Source organism: Telopea speciosissima, chromosome 7, assembly GCF_018873765.1.
Source record: "Telopea speciosissima isolate NSW1024214 ecotype Mountain lineage chromosome 7, Tspe_v1, whole genome shotgun sequence".
NCBI lineage: Eukaryota > Viridiplantae > Streptophyta > Magnoliopsida > Proteales > Proteaceae > Telopea > Telopea speciosissima.
In genome coordinates this window covers 19,813,779-19,839,398 of record NC_057922.1, presented here as the reverse complement: position 1 = coordinate 19,839,398, position 25,620 = coordinate 19,813,779, and the positions used below count along the sequence as shown (strand labels likewise).

The 25,620-nt window shown below is 37.2% G+C and overlaps 2 protein-coding genes across 6 annotated transcripts in view; one reads left to right on the top strand and one right to left on the bottom strand.

The window, feature by feature from the left end:
* Positions 1-1,845: 1,845 nt before the first annotated feature.
* LOC122669436 (DNA-directed RNA polymerases II and IV subunit 5A-like) lies at positions 1,846-6,018 on the bottom strand. Its single transcript, XM_043866194.1, has 4 exons — positions 5,790-6,018; positions 5,477-5,665; positions 4,179-4,286; positions 1,846-2,083 (listed from the first exon to the last, which is right to left on the bottom strand). Exons 1-4 carry the CDS (start codon positions 6,003-6,005, stop codon positions 1,952-1,954), a joined length of 645 nt encoding a protein of 214 aa, XP_043722129.1. The 5' UTR covers positions 6,006-6,018; the 3' UTR covers positions 1,846-1,951.
* Positions 6,019-18,704: 12,686 nt separating this feature from the next.
* LOC122667149 (tubulin beta-6 chain) overlaps positions 18,705-25,620 on the top strand; it is a 12,885-nt gene continuing 5,969 nt past the window's right edge. For 2 of the 5 annotated variants that reach the window (XM_043863360.1, XM_043863361.1), the window contains exons 1-4: positions 18,705-18,853; positions 18,963-19,361; positions 19,906-20,175; positions 20,423-21,114. In XM_043863360.1, coding sequence (XP_043719295.1) covers positions 18,968-19,361; positions 19,906-20,175; positions 20,423-21,105 — 1,347 coding nt within the window. In that variant the 5' untranslated portion in view covers positions 18,705-18,853; positions 18,963-18,967 and the 3' untranslated portion in view covers positions 21,106-21,114. Of the gene's footprint in view, positions 18,855-18,949; positions 19,362-19,905; positions 20,176-20,422; positions 21,118-25,620 lie in introns of those variants that run through there. The other 3 variants (XM_043863359.1, XM_043863363.1, XM_043863364.1) reach the window with 3 other exon arrangements.

Here is a 25,620-nt window from a genome sequence, read left to right as displayed (position 1 = left end):
AATACGGGATTTTAGGCTATAAGTATCTAGGTGTTGAACTCTGTTACTTTTAGTTTTCCCTAGTGTTTTAAAATTCAAATTGAAATCGGCAGATTAGCATATTTGACTCAAAATCGACTGGAACGGTTTCCAATTTACCCCAAATTTTTACTTATTAAGTTCAACCAAATTAGCCAATTCCAGTCGAGTCATACCATTTTCCGGCTCATTTTGGACGATTCATCAATAAATCAATGTCAATGGAGACCGATCCCGTATCCAATTTTCAGTTTTTAACACTTGATTTCCCCTTTTGACCTTCATTCATATTTGCTAAACCTAAGGGCATTGTATATGCAAGGGCTCGAATCCTCAGTCAGGCAATCATAGTTGGGAAATTTATCCTCTCAAGTGTGGTGCATTGAGTGCACCACACTTAAGAGGATAAAGATCCATCACTCTCAAGTATGGTGCACCATCTGATGCACGACGTGGGTGCATTGGGCAGTGCACCACACTTGAGAGGATGAAAATCCTCATAACTAAGACAAAACAAAGCAAAACAAGGAAGAAAATGATTTAAGTATCAAGATTCAAAATGCCAACAATCTCAAAAAACAGTCCCTCCACAACGTATTTGTATTTTCACACATTAGGTAGATCCGTAGATGTGTCTTGCATGACTTGTTAAGGAAGCCTTCCTTAACAATCCAAATATCTGCCACGCAACAAATCAAATGGGGTCTAAATTTTGTGAACAAGTATACCACAAGGTTTCCTGCTCACATGTCAAGTTTAGCTCAATTGGAATTTACCAAGGGGCAAAATATTACTTAAGAAACCATAGACCATGTGAGATCAAGTGCACGATAGTGGTCCAACTACTATTATAATTGTGTTTGAGGATACATGGGAATATTTTATCAAAAAACAAAAAAAAATATAGATGGGAACATATACTAATATATAGGAGTATATTTTCTTAAATTAGGTTCTAAAATTTGACACAATGACTAATCCAAACCATATTCTCTATATCCAATGACTAAAATTACCACATTACCTGTTCACATGGCACAATGAGGGTGGACCTTTGAGGAAAGGCTTCCTGTAAGAGAATTTTTGTGCCATAACTTCCCTAACTTCCACCTAATTCCCAGCCATAGAATAGTTCCATTAGATTCCAATTCCTTAAATTGCTAAACACACTTGGGTAGCATCTTAGGCTGCTGGGCTTAGAATAAATATTGAACAGCCAAGGTTTAAGGCCTCTATAAGAGTAATAAGACCATTCAGCTGCAGCGGTGGAGCCGTGGAGGGTCTAGCTTAGAAGGGGACTGAAACAAGCACTTTCTCAGTTTCTCTTGGTATTGACGAGGTAGACGTGCATTCGGACGATATAGACCACAATAACGTTCTTCACTGGCCCTACGTAAAATTTCATTTCAGACCAAAATTCCATATACCCTCACATGTATGTCCGTGCACCCATACCGTAGTCCCATCCACCCTATTTGGTGGTCCCAAAATGTTCAATTTCTAATTTTGCCACTTTGCAAACTCGGATTGGTCTCACATTTGACATGTAAGCAGAGAAATTGTCAGTCCCATTCGATCTGCCATGTGACAATTAGAAGGACATAATTGAAAATCAACCCAAGATATTCACTGCTCCCGTGTAATTAAAGATATTCTTCTCTAAAAAAAATAACAGGAATGGCATTGCATGATAGATAGGATACAAAGAAAGATGACTCAGATCTATCTAAATAGTAAATCAAGATACCAGCAGCACACCAATTATAGTGAAAATCAAATGAGGTTCAATTTAAGACTTGAAGTGTGCCCATATTTGAGAATGGTGTCTGTAAGAATGGCTCTTGCCTTTTGTTTTTAGCTTGGCCAAATGTAACAGTTCCATATAATCATCTAAGGAAAATGCCCTCATTAGGGTAGGCATGAGCTTATAGCTTTATACAGCAACCCTGTAAGTAACATATTTGCCAGCAGTTTCACTTGACCGGCTGATCCTCAGGACCTGTCCAGGAATAAGGCCGAAGTATCTAGCTACTGGATCATAAACTTGAATCCGTGGAAGCTGAAACAACATCGTGATCATAACAAAAGAACTCAATCAAATAAATTTCAATTTCAAAGCTGATTGTGATAAAGCCATCAAAAGAAAAGAACTGAGAAAAAGAACATCAAATTCATTGAAATCATTTCGAATCTACAAAGAAGATAATAAGCTAATGCAGATAAACTATGTGTACAAGATACGTTTAAAGAGATTAGTATTTTCACTGAAGTGCAAGATTATTTGCATTGATGAAAGAAACAGTATATTGAAAGATAATCTGAAATTATCCCAATAATGTTAAGGCAATAGAAACATAAAAGAATCCATTATGAAAAAAAGAACTGGCCACATATACTTAACAGTAGTAGCAAGTTTGGCACATTAAGGTTTGGAAGGAAAATTAGAAACTGCTATCACAATAGTGTATTATTCATCCGAGAAATTATTTAGGAGTGCAAAAATGACTAGATTATGATGGGTAACTTACATCCACAATTAACTAAAAGGAAGAAAAAAATGCCTTGAAATTAACCTAATGAGAATTGGGCACTTGGAAGGGTAGGGGAAAAAAGAAAAAGATATCCTATCTTATGTAATAAGGGCATGTCGATCTTTTTTTGCATTTTGTAGTTGTAGGTACCTAAAAGTGTTAGACATCTATGCACAGTTGCACAAGACCGAAAAACTCTCTCTCTCTCTTTTGGGTTGTCTGTCACTCTGTTGAAAGAGAAAAGGACATTGAACAAGAGGAAGTAAGGGAGGGATAGAGCTAGCCTGGAGAAAGAAAATGAAATATATGCCGTGGAAATATGGCAGCACCAAGCGATCAACTAACAAAATATCAAAATGTTCATACTTGAGTTTTTGGGGTTGCTGTCTCCATCATATTGAACCAATGCCAGACACCACCACATGCATCGGTATCCTTGTTATGTAGCATCCAATATGTCCATCAGGTTAAAAACAAGACCAATGTGCATTTTGGGTATAGAAAGATATATCTATGACACAACAGCTTAGGAACATGCAATCTGACTTTCTAATCAATGAACTTATAGGTTACAATTGACCAAAACCTACTTTTGATTAAAATGTTTTCCAGATAACCATGCTAAGTTACACTGTAACACCTCATCAATTTTCCGGGGACATCCTATAAGTTTCTTACCACAGTAATTACCTAACCAGTTTCTTGTAAATGAGAGATTACGGGTCCAAACTTTCTTGTAATTACCTATATCTCTTTGTGCAAGAAATTTATATTATCATTCTTAACATCAAGTATGACAATAGAAGCTATGATTTATACATGAAGACACTCGAAACTGAAACTGGAAGGATAAAAAAGAATATGAAAGAGAAAACCCTACCAAATGGAATACCAAGGTACAAGTCCTCTGATAGGATGGGGTTCTCTACACAAGAATACAGGGTGGATCTCTGCCAGATTTATCTACAAATGAAATCAAAAGCTGCTTCCATTTTGGTCATTACAGACTAAGACATAGGGTTGCTTCTACATAACTAATATTGACTCCAATTATTCATTGACAACTTCCTTAACCTTTTGAGCATTCAACGTCACTTCTTCTGGTGATAATGAATTCATAAGTGTCACTACGCTATGGATACTATCACTATCAGAGGAAAAGATTGTGCTGCTGCAGGTAAATTATCGACACACAGATTGTGGGATGTGGAAAATCAGAAACCAGAACCTCTTCAAGGCAGATGGATCAGCTATATTAAGTTCAAAGAAGAAGGATGACTATAACCGGCCCCCTGAAATATAATGCTCTCAAAGAATAGAAACACATAAATAATAGTAGGAAAAAAAGGCGGGGCTGGATGACTAAAATATATGTAGGAAACCTCCTGGGTGTTATAGGGCAAGCCATCAGCTGATGAAACTAGAACAACATTTAATAAACTCGGAAAATCAAGTTAATGGGGAAGCAAATGATCAAAACATTACACTTTTGACAAACAGAGGATAGTAGAAGACTAAAGCATCAACAGTTAAGAAACATAAGGACACTTTGTTAGAACCAAAAAGAATGATGAAAATACTCCTGCAAGTTAAGCATTATGTTTCTTCCATTAAGATACAAACCTGAGTAAGCTTTACATGGTACCGTTCCATCAAAATCTTCACCTCATTAGCAGAGAGAACCTGATGCTTTGGAATAAGGAAATGCTTTGTTATATTGAACATCAGTTCTTGATCCTGTGGAAAGGTACGGAGTATCTCATTCACAATAAAGAAAACATTGTAATATAGTAATTAATCCATATGAAGAAACACAGAAAGCAAAGGGGAAATTTTTGGGACAAATCTGGGTGGCTTTAACTCCAAAAGAGTATAATAAACTTCAAATCCTGAAACTATCTATTAATAAAATGATTATTTCCACATTAATAGAGAAGATCGATGAAACAATGCGGTTTTTGAATAGCCTGAGATATTTATGCTCATAGAAAAAGAGGAAAAAGAAAAAAATGACATTAATATTCAATATGATTGTTTCAAAGAATATTCAATATGATTGTTTCAAAGAGCGAAATGCACACTACGGGAAAATATGGACTGAAATATGTAACGAGGGAAACTATGGACAGAATTACGCGCTATGAGAAGTATGTTTCCTATGCAATGCCTTTTATGGCATAAGATGGTCTGTATTTTCTCATCAGTTGCTACTTCTATCCAAAGTTTATGATAGTGTACAAGTTGAACATTAAAACTAGGAGAAAGTTTTCCTTGACCATACAGCCATCAATGGCCATTAATATCTGCCCCCCTATTTACGAATGGTCGACAAATACCCTCCACTGTTGTCCGATACCCTATGGATACCATCCGTACCCCACGGTCCCTTGACCGTGGGTGAAGGAAAACTCAGTCCTTAAAACTATCATATTAAACATTGAGGTCACCTTCTCAAATAATGTTGTTTCCCTACGTAATCTAATTGAGATTTTGAGGCTGAAATCTAACCTGTATCAATTGACATTTGACTGCCCTTATCTTAGAGGACATTAAACTTTGATTGCAGATTGAAGCCAGGGGGAATCCAAGTAGAAGAAAGCTAATAACAAATTTTGTATTAAAGTTATGTCAAGTATTAATTATGTAAGTAGCACCAATTTACCAAAAAGGTCAAAAAAAAAGGCAATTGATGTTAGTCTACCTCCACTACAAACTCTGAAATTAATCATGACAAGGTAAATTGCTCATTCTATTTAGGAGAAAGTTTTTCTTCACCATATCATCCTAGGGTTTTAGTATGTTACTCAAAATACCCTCCAGTGTGCATCTGAAGCCCTCGGCCGTGACTGTGGGTTAAGGAAAACTCGATCCTTCTATTTAAATTTCCAATGTGATTACAAAAAATAGTAGCATCAATTAGAACTCACAAGAAAAACCTCGACATGACATGTAGGCCTGTCCGCCTCCATTTCTTTCTTTCCCATTGGAGATGGTGCCCCAGACAAAATCATTATAGCCCTGGATGCACCTGCTTGGCTCATGCGACCTTTGTAATCTCTAATTCTTTCTTTTCCAACTTTTTTTCCATTTTTTTCATCAACAAAAAACACGCATATCTGTCTCATGGGCCCAAAACCAAAAAGAACCAGTCACCAAATTTATAATCAACTTCATTATTTCATCAGTACATAATCTAATAATACATTATATAGAGTGATAGTAGATGAAATTGATAAAAACCTTGTCCAAGGGATCGTTGTGTTTGGATCGAGAGAAATCCAGATCCTCCCTTTTGATAATTTCTCCATATTTTCGTAGGAACTGCTCTTTTGTCATTTCAATGTCTGAGTCTGGGACAACGTAGCCCCGATCCTTCAATAGTTCCATGACAGTTCTACGCACCCGAAACAATAGATCTCTTTGGCGAGAAAAATCAGGCAGTCCTACCTCAGTCATACCTAATAAATGTAATAAGTAGTCTAGATTATCTTGATTGCCTAAGAAAGCAGAGACAGAGAATGCATTAGCTCTGTAATGGGAAAAAAAAAAAAAATCAAAGAAAAACTAAACTCATCTGAAATGCGACTGACTTTAACAAATATTAATTTACTTCTTGAAGATAAATCAATAGTGACTGTTTTAGCTATGAAGTGAAGACTAAGAACCTACAAAAGTTGAAACCACGCGAAACTCTACTAACTTAAGCAGAGATTCTTTTACTTCTTAGCATAGAAACATCAACTCGAAGAAAATCAATCGAGACTCGAGTTTTACAAATCCAAATAAAAAACCAGAGGTTATACTAACCAACAAAATAAGTACGGACTCAGGTTTTCCAAGAAAGGAATCAGAAATCGTATAAGCTCTAGATAAATTTCAGCCAGAGTTTCTATCAACTTAGATCAATTTACTTCTGGATTGAAACGCAAAACCAAAAATTATCAGAGGTTTTACTAATTTTAGGAGAAGAGAACTTTTCGTTCTATATACGAAGTTCGACTCACCTCAACAGAGTTTGCTCTCCTCGCTCCTGCAAATTCGCGGTAGTAACGAACGGAAGCTAACACGTAGTTTGGCTGGCAGCTTTAAGTAGTTCCGTCCGTTTCGTAATGTAGTGCAAAGGCCCCTTGTTTTGCTTATAATTACACGTTAGCCATTTACTTGATATGCAAGTTTAGCCGTATCGTTTTCAAGGTAGAACTCAGAGTCACACAAGGCAAAATTCCAATCTAATGGTTTTTGGTTGTATCCATGCCTGTAGCTAGCAGGTTCCAAGAGGTTATATTGTGTCAAAATCTAGCCCGAACTAATAAACCGACAGAAAATTTTGGATCAAACCGATCCAATTATTATCGGACTGGTTTTGGACTGGGTTATGATGAAACCAATTGAAATTTGGTCCACATCAAACCAAAAGAAATCGATAAAAAATCATTGAATATGAGACTATGAATAGGTGGATTGATTTCAATACTGTGAGAAGATTTCTGATTGTTGAGGGGATTATTACAAATCAAATAGTATAAGAAGATGAATAGGAAAATGGATTTGTAACAATGCTTCCATTGATCACCTTGTTCACTATACAAAATTAGTTGGACACTTAAATGAATGATATCGCTATAAATTTTATTTATCCATTGATTTCAATATTAGTTTTCTCTTCCTTACAATTTATTTCTCTTTGTTCCGATTATAACACGAACACATCAAATCAAGTTCTTTATTTCTAGTTGTTTATTTGTTTGACTTGGGGAAGATGACTTAAATTGTTTTTATAGAATCTTTCATCACTATAAGTTATGAATGTAAGATTCTATTATGGTTCAAGTTTGAAAACAAATCATCTAAACCGGTATTAAAATGATATTGAAAAATCAAAATAAACCAAAATACCGGATCTAAACTCACCAAAAAATGAAATTCCTTAACGGTTGGTATTGGTCTCATTCATTCCCAAACTGAAACCGATCCAAACCAACCGTTTGACACCCCTAATTATAGTATCAATTCTGTTTCAACCACCTGTAATAAGGATTGGGAGGATAAAATGATGGGGGCTAAATATAATGAGTCTTCACATCGTTGGTTACCCGAAACGTAGCAAAAGAACCACTGACAACCTCTTAAAATGTCATCTTTTAAGAATTTGTACAGGGAAAAGGAATGCTAACCGGTCACGCGGTGTGGTGTATACTTGCGCCCAGATATAGCTGTGTACGAAATAACCAACACCCTTGATCCTTTCCGCCTTTCCAAAGGTGAGAAGTCTCCCTACACTGAAGACCAAAGATGAAGTGATAAGCTGATTTCAAAGTAAATTGACCACTCATTGTAAACGCACACATCCAAGAATCCCTAAAAGGGACGGACGAGAGGGGAACAAGGGCAACAATGGTCGAATCAACAAGAGACAGTACTCTCCTAATTCGAGACAGATCCCGATGTCGTAAAATGTGGTTAATTTATTTTGACACTTGAGAGAAGGGAGGATGACGTAAGGAGGCAGAGATACAACCAGCCAGGATAGAGGGGCCCAAAAATAAGAAAAGATAAGGGTATTATAACCATCCCCAATCATCCGCAGAAGGCCAAAGCTAAGACATTCACGATCCTTCGAAATACTACACCAAGCACAAGAAGGCAAGAACTATTGTGCTTAATATTAACTTCGAGTAAACTAGAGTTTGGAAATTATATTATTTTAGAACTTCAATCCATAAAGCATTTTTACCAGAAAAAAAAAATAAAAAAATCCATAAATCATTAGGGTTTTGTAAGATATGCCAATCCTATCTAGCAAGGAAAGACAAGTTAAGGCTCTCAAAGTCCCGAAAACCTAACCCCCCAAACAACTTGCTACGACAAAGAGAGAACCATTTAGTCCAATAAACACTCTGGTCATCATTATTCTTCTGCCAAAATTCATGGACAAGCATATCTAAATCAATACAAATACCGAATGGAAAGAAAATCATTGACTCCTCCTCCTGTTACCCAAAAAAAAAAAAAAAGGGAGATCCTCCTTCTAGCGCGCGAGCTTGGACTAAAAAAAAACACCCTTTTATTCATTCTAAAAGGCAGTTGGTAACCCAAGGTATTTTTCACGACTAGAAACAAAAGAAAGGCACAAAACACTTGCATTTTCAGGTCCATGACCAGGCTAATTTTCTGGCCCCAATACATAATTGGGTCAGGTTTGGCCCACCTTGTTGTTGGGCCTGGTGTGCACTGACCAATGAATACTACATATGCTTTCCAGAACCTCAAATGGTCTGGACCAATTGGTCGACCGACCCAACCAGAAAAACTGGTCTGAGTTGTAAGACTTTTTCCAAAGGTGAATATGTTTATAGCCCAGTAACCTTTACCTGAGGCCCATTCATGTCAGGCATATCTTTATCTATCAGAATGAGATTGAAAGATGCCCCAGTACAAGTTGATGGCTTCTTGGCCACTCTCCACAGCCTGGGTTATTGACGCCGAAGCTCGACAAGAGTTTCTTGTGGTAACGCCGAATGAAACTACAATTGTCAACAACAAGAGCAGTTAGCCGCTTGCTCAGATGCAACTTTTTCGGTTCTTCTTCAACAATGATATCTTTGGATGGAAAAGCTTTGGAGCCAAAGGCAGTTCCCATTCGCGACTCTTGGACGCTTCTGCATATATACAATTCCCATTTTGGTAATCCGAGAGAGCTTATAAACCTAAGGGCGCGTTTGGTAACGATTCCGTTCTGAGAACGGTGTTCTTCGATAAAATGATCTTTTTCTGTTTCTTCTTCGAAAGATCATTTTTGTCCTAATGTTAGGCGTTTGGTAAACCTATTCTGAAACTGCTCTCGAAATCATTCCTGAACCAAATGGTGTTTGGTAAAACATGGTCTGGGACAGAAATTTAAAACTATTGCCATTATTCTGATCTTAATCCTAATACCCCTGGTGCCTGTAACCTTTAGAGAAAGGACATGATAAAAATAAATGTCAACCAGTCTCTTTTTCTTTTGAACAAAATACATGAGTATCCCCAACATAAAGAAACCGAGTAAGATTCCCCCTAGTAGTAATTCCACCATTCAACAGTTAAAAATCCTAAATTTTGGATGCACTTTAGTTTTCCATATTAGACGCTACACAACTCAAGCCAAGTCTTCCAAGAACAGATTTATTGTGCACAAAGCTCATGTAAAACCAAACCACTGAAGCTTTTTGGTTTACACACACGTGACCAGGGAATTAGAGAAATCTTTTTGTAACCAGGAAATTTACCTCTCCAAAAAACGAGCATTAATCAAATCCAGCTGAGAATACGCAATAGCTACCACATAAAAGATTCTGATTTTTTTTTTTCTATGAACACAGAGACGGTTACCGTACCCAACAAAAGAAATAGTGTATAGCTTCCATGTCTCTCTTTCTCACAGAACATCCTCTAATGGAAACTACAGATTTTCTAAAACTACATAAGATGAAGCATACAAATACAAATTTAAAGAAGAAAAAAAGAAGCATACAAATACAAATTTTAAAACAAGAATGAAGGGGAAAAAAACGAATTTACAGAAGAAGAAGAAGAAGAAGCAACAGAAGAAGAAGAAGAAGCAGAAGCAGAAGAAGAAGAAGAAGAAGAAGCAGAAGAAGAAGAAGAACGAAGGAGAAGAAGAAGAATACCTGAGATGCTCTTGAGTCTTGCGTCTTGCCGTCAAGACGTCCAGCGGCCTTAGTTTTTTTTGTCGTGGAGAAGCCTAAAGATTTTAAGATTTTATCGGGATTTCACCTACCAAGTTACCCTAAAATTGATCTTGGGAGTGAGAAACATGGGTAACCATGTTTCTCCAAACCAATCTCCAGACCAGCTTTGGTACCCGGTTCATTCTTGGGAGTGAAAATCAGAATCAGTTTTGCCAAACATTAGATTCCATTTTTCTGGTCCCAAGACACTCCCGGGCTTGGAAAACAGCTCCCGAGATCATTACCAAACGCGCCCTAATAGTCACCAGATTTTCAGAGATATCGTTAGATATAGAACCTTTTGGAAAATAGAGCAAAAAATGCATGTGGGCTTGGCCAATGGGCCAAAGAAGCTAGAAAACTTGGCCTTTTGATTCAGGCTTGGACACAAGTTGTTCTTGTTCCCTAGTCTGGCCCATTCATGTATCGTACCTTAAATCTGGCCCATTCATGATCCCCCTGGTGGGATTCCAAAACTATCCAAAAATCAATCCATCACCTGTAATGGCATAATATGTCTTTGGGCCTCAGATAAGGTATAGGCTAATGATATATTCAGTTAAAAACTTCTCAATAATTCATGAAACAAGAACAAAACCATACTCCAGGAGAAAAAGGTTGGAGAGGACTGGGCTATATTAAACCCTCAGGGCCTCAACTACATTTTGAAGCTTAGAACGATTTATGGGCTTGGAGGTCTTACCAGAAGCCCACCTAAATGTACCCTCAGTGCCGTTTCTTGAGGAGGAGAGGGCTTATTCCAAGTTGGGGAAATGCGAAACAAAATCCTTGTCAAAGTAAAGCTTACGAATTACCAGAAGGTAATGGTAACAGTTTCTATTCTATTTCTGAAAAATAATTTTTATGGGAACAATTTATGAATCCGGATCATAAAGAGTACAGAATATAAATTGTTTGACAATTATTGCACAAAATAGACTACAGAATGAGAATTAGGTTTGGGATGCTTATGTGTAGAATACATCCTGCTGCCCTGATTAATTTTTCATTTCAAGTTATTTCTTGTACAAGTCCATCTCAATCATATTTGATCAAGTGGGTCACGCAAAAATATAAACTCGACCTGCTTTATTAAAGTGCAACAAAGTGTGCCCCGCTAAGTTGCTAAAGTGGACCTAAGTTAAAGTGACTAAGGTTATGCACACATGAATCAAATTTGGCTTGTTTCAACAAACATATATATATTTCTCCGCCTTTTTTTATCGACCGAAAAGGGAACTAAGAGGGAGGATAAACCCAAAAGAGTAGAATATACTCATAACATTGGTCTTACAATGGGTGTAAAGAAATACCAATAAAAGAATAAACATCTCAAAAACCATACAAATGGATTTACATAGAAATTCATCAACAACATAGTCAATAAACAATTCATGACTTCTAAAACCGAAGATAGTCTTACTTGAGAAGCAATATGGCTATCCCAAAACCATAGAAGCGATCTTTCAGAGGAACAATAGATATGCCTCTTGAAAATATACTCCGAGCCGTACATAGATTTGTATAGATGTCACAAGAATTCTAATTCAAATAAGATAAAATTGGTTTTTACCAAAAAAATTTACTAAAGTTGATGGTGGACATACAAAGAGATCGAAAAAAATATCCAATAAAATTAACTACTCTAAAGCCATAAGATGGATTTACATAGTCATCAAAATATAGTAATTTAAATTTAGTGATACCTAAAGCCGAATCAATGGACTTACATAGTAGCAAAATAACAATCAATAATTTATTAAGCTACTAAAGTTGGTGCCAAATCACATCAGAACATATTGATTCCAAATTCAAATTTATCATCATTGACACACAAAAAAAATTATTTCATAAATCCCATAATTCAGATGTGAATATTATAATTTAAGAAGTGTCTAAAGTCGTAAACATGGTCTTGCTTAGGGATCAAGGTATCTCAATATAATGTGGAGATCCTTAAAGCCGAAATGATAAGTTAAGTGACTATGCAACCGAATTTAGAGTGACCCGGCCAACCCGGATCGAATCTCCTTAATTAGAAGAAATTGCTGTTTGAGTGTTTGGATAAGATCACGGGTTTCGGTAGAGAGTTTGGATTCTGGAATCTGGAGTGAGTTAATTATTGATTGATAGGTGGTATTCGGGTAATAGAGAGTAGATGGCAGGTCACATGCTGACATCGCTGTTTCATGTGGACTCTGCGCTAAAGGCTACAGCGTTCAGCACTTTTGTTTTCGTTTTTTTTTTAATCGCTACTGATTACGGAAATTAAAAATTAGGAAATTAGTCTATTCTCAAGATGCATCTGGCTGGACCCGGATCTCCTTCATGTTGTTTTACTGATATTACCTTGAGCTCTGTTTGGACCGACGATTGAAGTTTTTTCTCGAAATGTCCAACCTACCGTTTCAAGTAAGAGAAAAGGCATATTGGATCTCTGAATGTAATATTCTGGCTTGTTTGATTCAATGTGGACGTTGGGCCCAAGTCCAACACCAATAATTAATATTTTTTTTGGAAAGATTCCAACACCCATAACGGGGAAGGTGAATCAGCTTGGGAATATTTTTTGCCAGATGGGGGGATCCAAATTTCAATGGGGGAGGGGGGAGGGGGGAGGGAGGAAGGAGGAGAGATAGCCCACTCAAGGATCATAAAAAAGATAGCCTACTCATGTGTCAATCTTCTAACCAAATGAAACCTTCATGTGAAGTAGATAAGTGTGATTAAAAACCTCTCATTGTTGGACATATTATATTATGTTGAAGTATTCTCTGTCCGGAGTGTGACTCCTGTGCACGTGCAAGGCCTAATAGGAGAACACATAGGAGTAGGGATGTAAACGGATCGGATTCGGATCGGATACGGATCGGATGTGATCGGAGCCGGATATTCCCTGGCCGAATACGGATACCTCTAAACGGATTCGGATGCGGATCGGATTCGGATTTTCGACCATCCGTTTACATATCTGCCTTGTGTAACCCGGACCTTCCTCCCCCTAGCGGATACAATTCTCTCTCAATCCATATCTCTTAGATCATGATTCTCTTTTCATCATATTCTAGAACTTGTTTAATCTTCAAAAACCCTAAAAATCATTATTTACTTAATTTTTTATTATTAAGTATTCGGATTTTTTTTCGGACGGATTTTAATCGGAGTATTCGGATTATTTTCCGGATATCTCTAAACGAATACGGATGCCCCTAAACGAATACGGATGCGAATTCGGATTCGGATTTCGGTTATCCATTTACATCCCTACATAGGAGCATCAAATGGGGTGTCATTGACATATTTCATGAGGGGTAGGGTGGTCATTTCATCTATATGTGAACTGGGCGCAAGCTACAAACTCTCAAACATAAGTTCTTGTATATGGTGAGTCGTCATACACTTGAGTTTGGATTGAAATTTGACACTTGAACGATGCAAGATGTTCTCTTCCATTTTAATTGTTTTTTTTTTCCCCACTAGAATGTCAGATTTTTAATAGAAATAAAGAAAAAAATATTACAATAGAAGAAAAGAGGGCATTTCAACTGTTTTTACAAGTCTCATATTTTATTGGTCTCATATGACACACACAAATCTCAGGAAATAAAAGACTCAAATTGCCTTAGGAGGCAACCTAAGCATGGCTGCTTGACATTATCTTTGTATCCAAATTATGTAAATTTTCCCATTCACCATGGGTGGAGGGAAACTCGATCCTTTTAACAATGTCAAAAATGATTGTTGATCCCCAAATCCATTTGAGTATGTTGTATTGGGAAAATTCTCTTCCCCCCTCCCCAACCCAAAAAATAAAGATAGAAAGAAATAGGATTGTTGTAGTCTTCCATAATGAAAAAAGCTTCATGGCGATATAGTTTAAACGTGTCAAGAAATGTGATTTATAGACCAACTCATTGATAGAGAATAGAGAGAATGTCAGAACAAGCCCCACAACCCATTATTTGAGAGGGCATATATTTATATTGGAATCTGTACTCTAGTGGCATGTTTCTTTTTCCACATATATATTACAATTTTTGCTACATTTTTTTCACATATATATTACAATTTCCTACCAAACAATATCATTTGTTATATTATGTGGTTGTTCGCAGGTTCTTTATTTTTATTTTATACATTTTATATCTCTTTCTTTTTTATTACAATAAAGTCTATTGCAAGTATGTTTCTATTCTTGTTTTTAATCATATCTTCAATAGGCCCTTACATAAAATTAGAGAAACTTTATACTCTTGTGAGCTGGTAAGTGGTCTTGGTTTTATGATGATGAAAGCTCACTTGTTTGAGTATGGTGTGTGGTTCTTTTCCCACAGGTCAAGAGGATTTATTATATAGTAGCTTAAGAAAATAGAATATAGATATTTGAAGAATATTGGAAGGAAGATGGCCGTTAGGAGGGGTATTTGGAGGCTAGTGACCTAACTCAATGACTTCAGACTTTTGTAGAATACTAAAGTGCATGTAGTAGTCACTAAGGGTGTCAATGTCTAACCGAAACCGAAAACCGAATCCAAAATCGAGCCGAATTAACCGAGTTGAGCCGAATCGAAGTAATTCGATTTGATTTCGGTTCAAATATTGGATATATTAATTCGGTTCGGTTTGATTTCGGTTCCATGTCCAAAATCATCGATTTGAACCGAATACCCATTTAATCCCCAAACCCTATTTCTTTTAATTGGGTAACAGATATTTAATAAGATAATTAAGTAATTAAAGATTTAAAGTAAATAAGTAATCAAAACCGTATTTGTTTTTTGGTAATTGTTTATCACTATAACTCTAATTCTCTAACCGATTGGCTTTTCATATTCCCTTTCCTATTTTATTGCTTTTATTTTAATCTTACTCTTTTACTTCAAGATAATCTTACAATTCTTTCAAATTCAAACGTTCCATTTTCTCCTAAGCCCGAACGATCCAAATATCTAATCGACAAGGCATTTTGAAATTTACTAAAAACAAAGTAGTATTGTCAATTTGAAGTTTTGATGGTGTTGTCATTTCATAAAAAAAAAGAAACCATATACAAGAACTGAATTATATTGCAGTAAAAACCAAATGAGACCCAAATGAAAACCGTTTTATAAAACCGAAATAGAATCGAGACCGAACCGAACCGAGGGGGGTTCGGATTCGGTTGCAAGTACAAAACCGAGTCGGGTATCAGTTCGATTTTGGGTCACACCTACAATGCATGGAATCGAACTGAAACCGGACCGAATACCCGAAACCGAACCGATTGACATCCTTAGTTGTCACATTAATAAGAGCAAAAAAAAAATTCCCACATGGCCGTTTAGGAAAGAATCTCTTCAATAAATACATTTAGTTTTGCTACGTGGAAGAGTGAAAATAAATTTAATGGTTTAATTTGTGGGAAATGGTCTTAATAGGTCACATGTCAAATTTTGGTCTAAAATTCAATCAATACTCTCACATCTAATGTTATACCTTGTCATGTGTATCTATATTCTATGCACACCTATTGGTACTCCAACCAGTGCTAGATCACTTATTAGATTGCTCATAACTTTTTGAAATGCTTTGTGTTAAACTTTATTTAAACTAAAACTTGATATGTGCGTATGAGACCTTGGGGTCTATGTCTATCTATAGTACGTTAATCTGATCTGGCCTGCCACATGGCACTATAGGTGCTTGTTAAGAAGATTATTTACTGAACATCCAGATAGGAAAACCATGTCCCTAATTAAATTTAAAAAAAAAAAAAAAGACTTTTCATTAGCATATGTCAAATTAAAACAATTTATATATTGATGGCTATTTAACTTCTAGTAATTTATGGATGATAGTTGGAATCTCATTTTAGGGAATAATTTACTTATGTGATGTGATATGATATATTTTTTTTCTTGGACTACTTATAAGATATAAATTATGAAAAATGTTTTGTAAAATCCTATGTACAAATTGACCAATATAATATTCCTTGCTAGTTTTCTTACACAAGGAAGACATGAGACTTTAGATTAGAAAGCATTTTGGTATGACGTTTTTTGATCGTTCTAGTCAAATCGATAACTCTAGTTTATGCGACTCATTGTGAAATGTTGAAGGACAATGTGACAATTCTCACCATTGGATATTAAGGAAATTATTTGAATTAGTCACATGTAAATTTGCAAATTCACATCCAATCACATACAAAGGGCATCATACAATGCCCACCTACTTTTTTTGCCACATGGAAGGATGTGGCAATTCCGACTGCTAGATAGTTAGGGTATGATCTAGATTAGCGATGGTCAAATACAAGCATAAATCTACAAGCATAAATCAATAACATATCATCCCATGTATTGCCATGAACCCATTTGGTAGTCTATACACACCTCTTGGCAATCTTAGATCTTTATTTTGCCAAATGATAGATTCCATCCGGGAGAGACTTGACACGTGAACATGTTAAGGTCTACTTGTCCCCAAAAATTTCAGTTTCATCCAATATGCCATAGCTTAGATATTTGAGACATACAAGAAGAGCTTCATAGGTAGACAGACTACAAAATAATTGCCCTTTATCTATTAGTATCAACAAGAAATTTCAATTTTGAGACAATAGGCTGCATTTGATTGCTTTTCCAATAAAATTTGGGACCAAATTTTTTTTTTTAATACAATTTAGAATAAACTTTTGACTACTTTCGTAGGGGAAGAAAAAATGCCATCCTGTTAAAAGTTTTGGATGAGTGTTTCCCAAAAAATCCAAACACCACCACTCCCCCGGAATAATAATCACCTCCAATTTGCGGGCACCTCCAATTCCTCCAATTCCTCTTATAGGGGGGAGTGGACCTCACCTTGGGCAGTGTTTTCGGGCAGAAGATAGGGTGGTCGTTTTTGACCCCATGTGAGGAATTTGAGGAATTGGAGGGGACAGCGAATTGGGGGGATAACCATTCCACTCCCCCTCTCCCAAAAGAAAAAAAACAAAAAAAACAACCACCATAACAAAAATTAGTTGGTTTCTCTTGATGTGCAATCAAACAACAAATATGAGCAAAACCCTTCCTCCACTTGTCCTATTCCTTCCCATGCGTTATCCTCATAAAGTATCTTGGGGTAGCCTTCGCCTCCTCACAGAGATTTATCAATTCATTTGGTTTATTTGAAAAAAAAAAAAATCATGTGAGAAGGTGAAGACTACTTCGCTTACTCAAAGAGACTTTCCTACTAAAGATATCTTAATTAAATGTATGAACCCCTCCCCTTCCTTTTTTTGTTTTTAAATTTTTATAATGAAAATTATATCTTACTCGAAAGACACAGCAAACCAAACTAGTTTATTATCTAAGAGATATAAAGTTCATTTGTACAAATAGTTTTAAGATAAAACAATAGATAATTAGGTAGCTTTCATTTAAAATCTGATTTCCCATTTGTTCTATCCTCAACCATTGCGGGAAATCCAGCCAGATTTGAGTGATCTCTCACGATTTTTATAGGAAATGAATAAAAGTTAAAAGGCCGCACATGATGGAAAATAATCCTTTTCAATTCTCTAAAAGTGTGCAACGCGATAGTTTGGAGTGGAGATGTTAACACCTGAAAGCTCGGACATCCAATCGTGCCGAATTCGAGAAGAAAGAAAGAAAAAAAAAAAACGAAGTCAATTGGAGAAGATTAAAATCCCTCACACAATAATGAAATATTTACTTTTAGGATTTAATGGAGTAAACGTACTTTTGGGAATTGGACCGAGTATGTATGCGACTAGCTATGGTTATTTTGGTTCAACCAGCCATTTTTGGCTCAATTGGTGCATCCAAGTTTTTAAACATTGATTTGGAGGAATAGTTAAAAAAATTTTGAGAGGTGATTTACCTCAAGAAGGTTAGATTGAAATCTTTCATTCAATTCTTGAGTTGAGAGTATGATTCGTGGTTTCAAATCTTGGATCAAAATCAGAAAAATCGATTGAGTAAACTCAGAATTAATGGGAACCGATTTCAAAGAAACATAAATTCCCATGTGTATTGAATCTGACACAATTGGAATTTTGTTGTTTTAGCCTGGGTCTATGGACCCATCAGTCGCTACCTCCACCTTTAGGAAAGTTTAAAGATATCAAAGGAAGGATTTTGAACCAACAAAAAAACAAAGGCAGGATTTGGAGGGCTATTTCGAAAATTCCGGGACAAATTATGGTTATATTTGAAATTTCGTAACCGTAAACGTCACACAACTACAACTTTAAGTAAGGTGTCCTTTGAGTTTTAGTTTCAGGATATATCTCGTTACGCCGCTCCCATCCTTATTTAAATATAAGCAGTAGTTATTTAATTTAAACTCAAAAGCATTTCTACCGTCAGATCCGATCATCTAACGGCATCCAACGACCATCGAAAAAAGGAGGGAAAGAACACCGACCGTTCGATATTTCCCCGTTGTACTTCACTCACCTATGTAAGCATTCTAGGGTTCTTTATTTTTCACTTCTCAGTCACAGATCGAGCTCTGATCTCCTGCTCGATCGCCTGAATCTCGTAAGATTTGCTCGTACATTTCAAGGTTCTTTTTTCGTCACTGGTAAATATGCTTCTCGGTTGTTGAATTTACAGTGAATTTCACTCTCTTGAGTTTCTTCAGTTTTTCTTTGAGTTTATGTACTGATTTTGGTTACTGTCTCTGATCTCAGTGAAAATGAGAGAAATCCTTCACGTTCAAGGTGGACAATGCGGTAACCAGATCGGATCGAAGTTCTGGGAGGTTGTTTGCGATGAGCATGGCATAGATCCGACCGGAAGGTACACCGGAACCTCAGATCTGCAACTGGAACGCGTCAATGTCTACTACAATGAGGCTTCTTGCGGTAGATTTGTTCCCCGTGCAGTGCTCATGGATCTCGAGCCTGGAACCATGGACAGTGTACGGACCGGTCCGTACGGCCAGATCTTCCGTCCGGATAACTTTGTGTTTGGACAGTCTGGTGCCGGGAATAACTGGGCCAAGGGGCATTACACGGAGGGAGCAGAGTTGATCGACTCGGTTCTTGATGTTGTGCGCAAGGAGGCTGAGAACTGTGACTGTCTTCAAGGTATAATTGTATGACTTGTGCCTCTCGTTTCTTCGAATTCTTACAATGCTACTGCGCTTGTCGAGTGTGAATCTATTGTTCTCTTTTTTAGTCGTCGGTGTTGGAGGAGAAATGATATGGAGGTTTATGAATCTATCTAGTTTTCTTGAAATTTTTGCAGGTTTACGGATCTTAGTGTTCTTGAAAAGTGTATGGAGTTTTGGGGATCTACCTTACGGTTTTCTGTGAAATTTGTTAGTTCACTATACGATTTTTCCTTGATTAGGTGTTTTTTTGGCGAAAGTAATGGATGACTCGGGAATTTAGTGTTCATTTTGTGCATTTTATCTTTCACTGAGACCAAGGCTCGGCATGTTTTGGTACATTTGATTAACCATATTTTAAAGGATTTTATAAAAAAACTGAATATTGAAGTGGGAAATTTTGTTGTTGTATTTGAGAAATATTATTCGTTGCTTTAAATTTCCCAGATGTAATCTAGTTGGAATTAAGTTTTACTTTGATCTTCGTTCTTATCTCTTTTAACTTTTGAAAATTCGTGCAGGATTCCAAGTATGCCACTCTCTCGGTGGAGGAACTGGTTCTGGAATGGGGACTTTGCTGATCTCAAAGATCAGGGAAGAATACCCTGACCGTATGATGCTTACATTCTCTGTTTTTCCTTCTCCAAAGGTTTCAGATACAGTCGTTGAGCCATACAATGCTACTCTCTCAGTTCATCAATTGGTAGAGAACGCAGATGAGTGTATGGTGCTTGATAACGAGGCCTTGTACGATATATGCTTCAGGACTCTGAAGCTAACTACTCCTAGCTGTAAGTATATTTTTTCCCCAAATTATCGATTGTAATCATTAGTAAGTATCTTGTCTTGATTCTTGACTGATGTGAAACATTAGGGTTAAAATCATTAGGTTGTAAATTGCCTTTAAGCCTTCAGGGTACTCAATTCCATTTGCTGATCCTATATTCCCTAGTTTGTTGTTGTCTTTTGTGATGTAAGTCATCCTTTTTTGTATTCTTGTTTCTGTTCCCTGGCTAACTCCCACTTGTTTTGTCTCAGTCGGAGATTTGAACCACTTGATTTCTGCAACCATGAGTGGAGTCACCTGCTGTCTCAGATTCCCTGGTCAGCTTAACTCTGATCTCAGGAAGCTTGCGGTGAACCTGATCCCGTTCCCTCGTCTCCACTTCTTCATGGTGGGATTTGCTCCCCTGACCTCACGTGGATCACAGCAGTACCGTGCTCTTACTGTCCCAGAGCTGACCCAGCAGATGTGGGATTCAAAGAACATGATGTGTGCTGCGGACCCACGACATGGCCGCTATTTGACTGCCTCAGCCATGTTCAGGGGCAAGATGAGCACCAAAGAAGTTGATGAGCAGATGATCAATGTGCAGAACAAGAACTCATCCTACTTTGTGGAGTGGATACCTAACAATGTGAAGTCGAGTGTCTGTGACATTCCACCCAGGGGCCTTTCAATGGCATCAACATTCATTGGGAACTCTACTTCCATCCAAGAGATGTTCAGGAGGGTGAGTGAGCAGTTCACTGCCATGTTCAGGAGGAAGGCTTTCTTGCATTGGTACACTGGTGAAGGTATGGATGAGATGGAGTTCACCGAAGCAGAGAGCAACATGAATGACCTTGTATCCGAGTACCAGCAGTACCAGGATGCAACAGCTGATGAGGAGGAAGAAGGTGACTATGAGGATGAGGAGGAAGGTATCCAGGAGATGTGAAAGACTGAAGTTCCGCTAGTGTGAAACCCAGTTCTGCATATGTGCTTTGAGAACTTTTGGGATACTCTATTGAATCCAGTTGTAGTACAATTATGTGTGACTGAAAAAATGCCCATTTTTCTTGGTCAGTTTATTAGCTACAGATATGTCAGAGATATGGAGAGAGAAGGCCGGGTTGAGGGGGGGAATATGGTGGCTTTATTGCGCATTTGTATGTACATGTTCTTTTCTGATGTTGTGATTTCTCGTGTCATCAGTGTCTTAGCTATTAATAGAGCCGTTATTGCTTCTGTTCCCAACTCTTTTGATTTTTCTAATGTCGTCCGTCAACAAGCTTTAAAAGGCTTCGTTTGTTCGGTGGTCTAGTGGAGGAATGACCTCGATGGTTAAATCTGATTGACTGTTGGAGAAATATATATGGGTCCCATTCATTCTAATCGGTTGGTCGACATCGTTGTCATGCGATGGAGTTCGCTTAATGAATGGGTTGAGGTAATCAAGAGAGGATCACTGTTTGTGGACGTATTACCTCTTTTCGCTCTTAATGTCTCTCCTCGACTACCCCCCAAAAAAGTCTTCGTAAAGGTCGTTTGATAGCTTTTGTTTTAAATGCTGAAATGATGAAAGCAGAGCTGTAGAGACTGTAGTTCCCTTCCAAGCACAGGAGGGGAGGGAAGTGAGATATAGCCGTATAGGACTCATGGTTTGATGCATCGGTGTTGGATTGTCGATATCATATCAATGGAACGATTATGGTTCAAGGGTAAAACTGTTAAAAAAACCCGAATTTTTTAAGGGAACCAGGTAAAATCCCTACACAGCTACTCTGTGTTGATCTATCTTGGTATCTTATCAGTATAACAAAATCAGGAATGTTCGTCCGATACAGCCAATCCGTATTAGTGTCAGATCTACTTGCGCTTCCTGCTTCGAGGTTTGTGATTCATAGAAGAATATCCTATTTGGATCTCGAAAATATGTAACTGTAGGGGTGGTGGGGCTAGGAGCGTAGGTCTGATGTTGAATCAGCTGCGCGTTGATCTGGGTCCATGGTGTTTCAAAACAACTCCGCTCCAACCCCACTGCACATTGGTATTGAAGATTTGAAACCTCCCACCTAAGTGAAATTATGTATGGTTGGTTGAAATGTAAAATGCCAACTAACTTTGAATCTAATCAATAATAACAATTCAGCATTATCTCAATTTAATGGGGGTAGGCTACATTTTTCCTTACCCTCCAATCAGTTCTATTCGATATCATACTTGATACAAGATCTAAGTTATGCATGTCTTTTCTAATTTTTCTTAAGGTCATTTTAGGTTTATCCCTAGCTTTTTTAATTCCTTCAATCTGAATCAAATCACTTCTCCGTACTCGAACATCCAAAGGCCTCCGTTGAACATGGCCATATCACCTCAAACAACTTTAATTCATTACTTTACCCTTCCTAGTTCTGCCACTCATCCATCTCAACATCCTCATCTCTTCTATACTGAATTTATTTATATGATGTTTCTTAATTGCCCAACAATCCACACCGTACATCATAGCCCGTTGTATGATTGTCCTATAATGGTGTGAAAAACAAACAAAAAAAAATCTCTCTTATACCAACTAAATGGGGCCAGCTATATGAATCCCCACCCTCTAATCAAACTTTATTTGAGGTCATACTTGAATACTTGATACAAGGCTCAAGCTATGCATGTCTCCGTTGAAGATGGTCATGCCACCTAAAACGACTTTCTTGTATTAAATCCAATCCTAATCAATAATTATCTTAAGAAGCACCGAAAAAATTGTTAATTCCAAACCAATTTGACTTGGGCAACAAATTTATGAACCTCCAAATAGTAAGCTCTCTTGGGGATGAATGAGAATATACTGTATGAAACTGACTTCGGCAAAGAAACAGAAGAGGGGGGATAGTGGCCTCTTATTGCCCGATATTTGAACAGATTCACTATTCTACTATTCTGTCTTATTGGGTGTTTGTAATGTATACTTCTATTCCCACACCACTTGAACGTATCTTTCGATATAAAAAAGACTGATTTTGCCAACCAAACACAGCCAAAGGTTCTGTGATCCCAGAATGCGTTCTAAGATGAATACCTAAGGAAGCGTTTGGTTGCGTAAATCAACAGAACGGTGTTCTGTCGGATCACAATTCTAAAGTAATAAAACCGTTTGGTTGCCTAATTCCAATGGATTATAAGAATTGCATGATTCCGATTTTTACACTAAACATGATTCATATATGAGTTTACCTTTTTATGTGAACTTAGATATAAATTACAAATTCTAGGCTTAGTATAAATAGCATCATTCAACTTTGAATCGTAAGTTTGCTGCCCTAAATCGAAAAATGATCTGAAAATCGCGATTTTTGCTTCTATCAGGGAAAAATGGTCGTCATCTTCCATGGCCTGAAGGCCTTGAACTTGCGTTCTCTCTCTGTTGCTAGACCTCCTCTCATGCCATTCTCTGTTCCACGAAGGTGAGAGACGGTGCTGCATCAGCTTTCCTCTCTGTTGCTGGACCTCCTCTCACGCCATTCCCTCTTCCACGAAGGTGCGAGACGGTGCTGCATCAGCTTTCCTCTCTGTTGCTGGACCTCCTCGCACGCCATTCTCTCTTCCACGAAGGTGTGAGACGGTGCTGCATCAGCTTTCCTCTCTGTTGCTGGACCTCCTCTCACACCATTCTCTCTTCCACGAAGGTGAGTCTCTCTCCTTCTCTCTCTGAATCTTTGAACCCTGAGATTTCAGGGAGTTCTTTTATGGAAAAGAAAAAGAAATCTGTTGAAATCAAGAAAGAAGAAACGAAGCCCTTAGGTTAGGGTTTCCATGGAAAAGAAAAAGAAATCTGTTGAAATCAAGAACCCTAAGAAACAACCCGAGAAGGAAGAGCCCAAGAAAAGATGAAGAAGAAAACCCAGTTCTCTGATTTTGGTGTTTACCTTTGTGCATTTTTTTCCCTCTTTAGTAGTGTGTTTGTTTTTCTTTTTCAAGATTTTGTTCCCACGGTGAGCTGAATCATGTGATAGAGATCAAAGTCATGAAATGTGGCTCTAGATAGAAAATAGTTAGAAATTTAATCAAATGGGCCTGGTATATTTGTTTGTTTAGTATATGTTCACAATTAATAATTAGATGCTTATCTGCTTTCTCTGTTTGTGTATGTGTTGGATCTGATAATTAGTTAGCCAGAAGCTTCTTTTTCCAATTTCAAACACCAAGCATGATTATACTGTTCTGATCAGGGGAATGACTAGCTCATTCATTTGATACCAAAACATGATTCTTCTTTACCCTATCATTTAAAGCTTTGGATATCTCTTGGACATTGAACTGTAAAGCCAGTGAGAATGAAAAGGAGCCTCAAAGCAGAAAATTGTAATAAAGACAAGTGAGATATCTATAGAGTATTAGAAAGATGCTAGTGATTTTTCATAAAAAACCATTCAAAAGTCAAAGGTAAGCTGATGACTTCACTTGCCATATCTCAAACCTTGCACTAATGGGGTGGAGCCTTTCTTTTCTTTCTTTTCAACCATTTCACAATTCCATGAGGTACCCACCAATTTATTGTGACTAATTGGACATATTGCTGATTGTTCTGAGATTAGCTTTTGATTGGGGGACTCCAACAGGGTTCAAAATGATTATGGTTTCTTTTATGGGTTTGTAGATCTTTGGGGCCAGTAGTTTTTCAGCATCAAGGCTTAGCTTAGCTAGACATAAGCATGCATTATGTATATAAGTTAGTTTTTAGCTTAGCTCTTGTCATTTAAAAGTTTAGTTATGGAGGTTTTTTTCCCCTTGGTGTGGGAGCTTCTGTTGGAGTAATGTTTATTATCATCCATAGATAAAGACATCTTTTTCTTGGTGTTAATTACCGTCTACAAATCAAGAACTTATTTTGTATAAGGGGAGCATGGAATGTTAGTCATCACTTTGTATTTTGCCATTCAGATTTGATGCCAATGCACATGATGTCTTATATCTATTTCTTAGTCACGTGTAGGTAGGGATGTCTTATATCTATTTCTCGTATACCTATACATACACAGGATGTCTTATATCTATCGTTTTGGCTAGATATATTTAGGACAGTTTGTATTTGCATGTGATTTTGTCGTCCCGTTTATTTGGTTGGCAGCATTAGAGAAGAACAGCAGAAAATAAATGATGTTGGATCTGTGGGTTGGTTTCAAATGTTTTTTTTCGTTTTTGTTCAGTTGCTATATGTTTTTGTGACATGGTTTATATGGGTAGGTGAGTCTTTAGCTCAAAAGGAAGAGCACCTGGGTTTGTCCCCAGGAGATGATGGTTTGACTCCATCAAGACTCTCATGTAGCAGTAGCTTCTTATTTAATTTCTTATCTTGAAGTGAACTGATTTACCCATCAGAATAGGGTGAGGCTTGGGGGAATCTGAACTTTTGTTTTACTTAAATGAAAGCTATTGAATCATACTGAGTCATACCCTTTATGTTGTCATACCTGAG

Coding starts and splice junctions, on each gene's coding strand:
- LOC122669436 (XM_043866194.1), bottom strand. CDS start 6,005: ATGACTGAGGTAGGACTGCCTGATTTTTCTCGCCAAAGAGATCTATTG. Junction 4,287..5,476: donor GTCATGTCGAGGTTTTTCTT/GTGAGTTCTAAT, acceptor ACCTTTCCACAG/GATCAAGAACTGATGTTCAA. Junction 2,084..4,178: donor AACGGTACCATGTAAAGCTT/ACTCAGGTTTGT, acceptor ATCACGATGTTG/TTTCAGCTTCCACGGATTCA.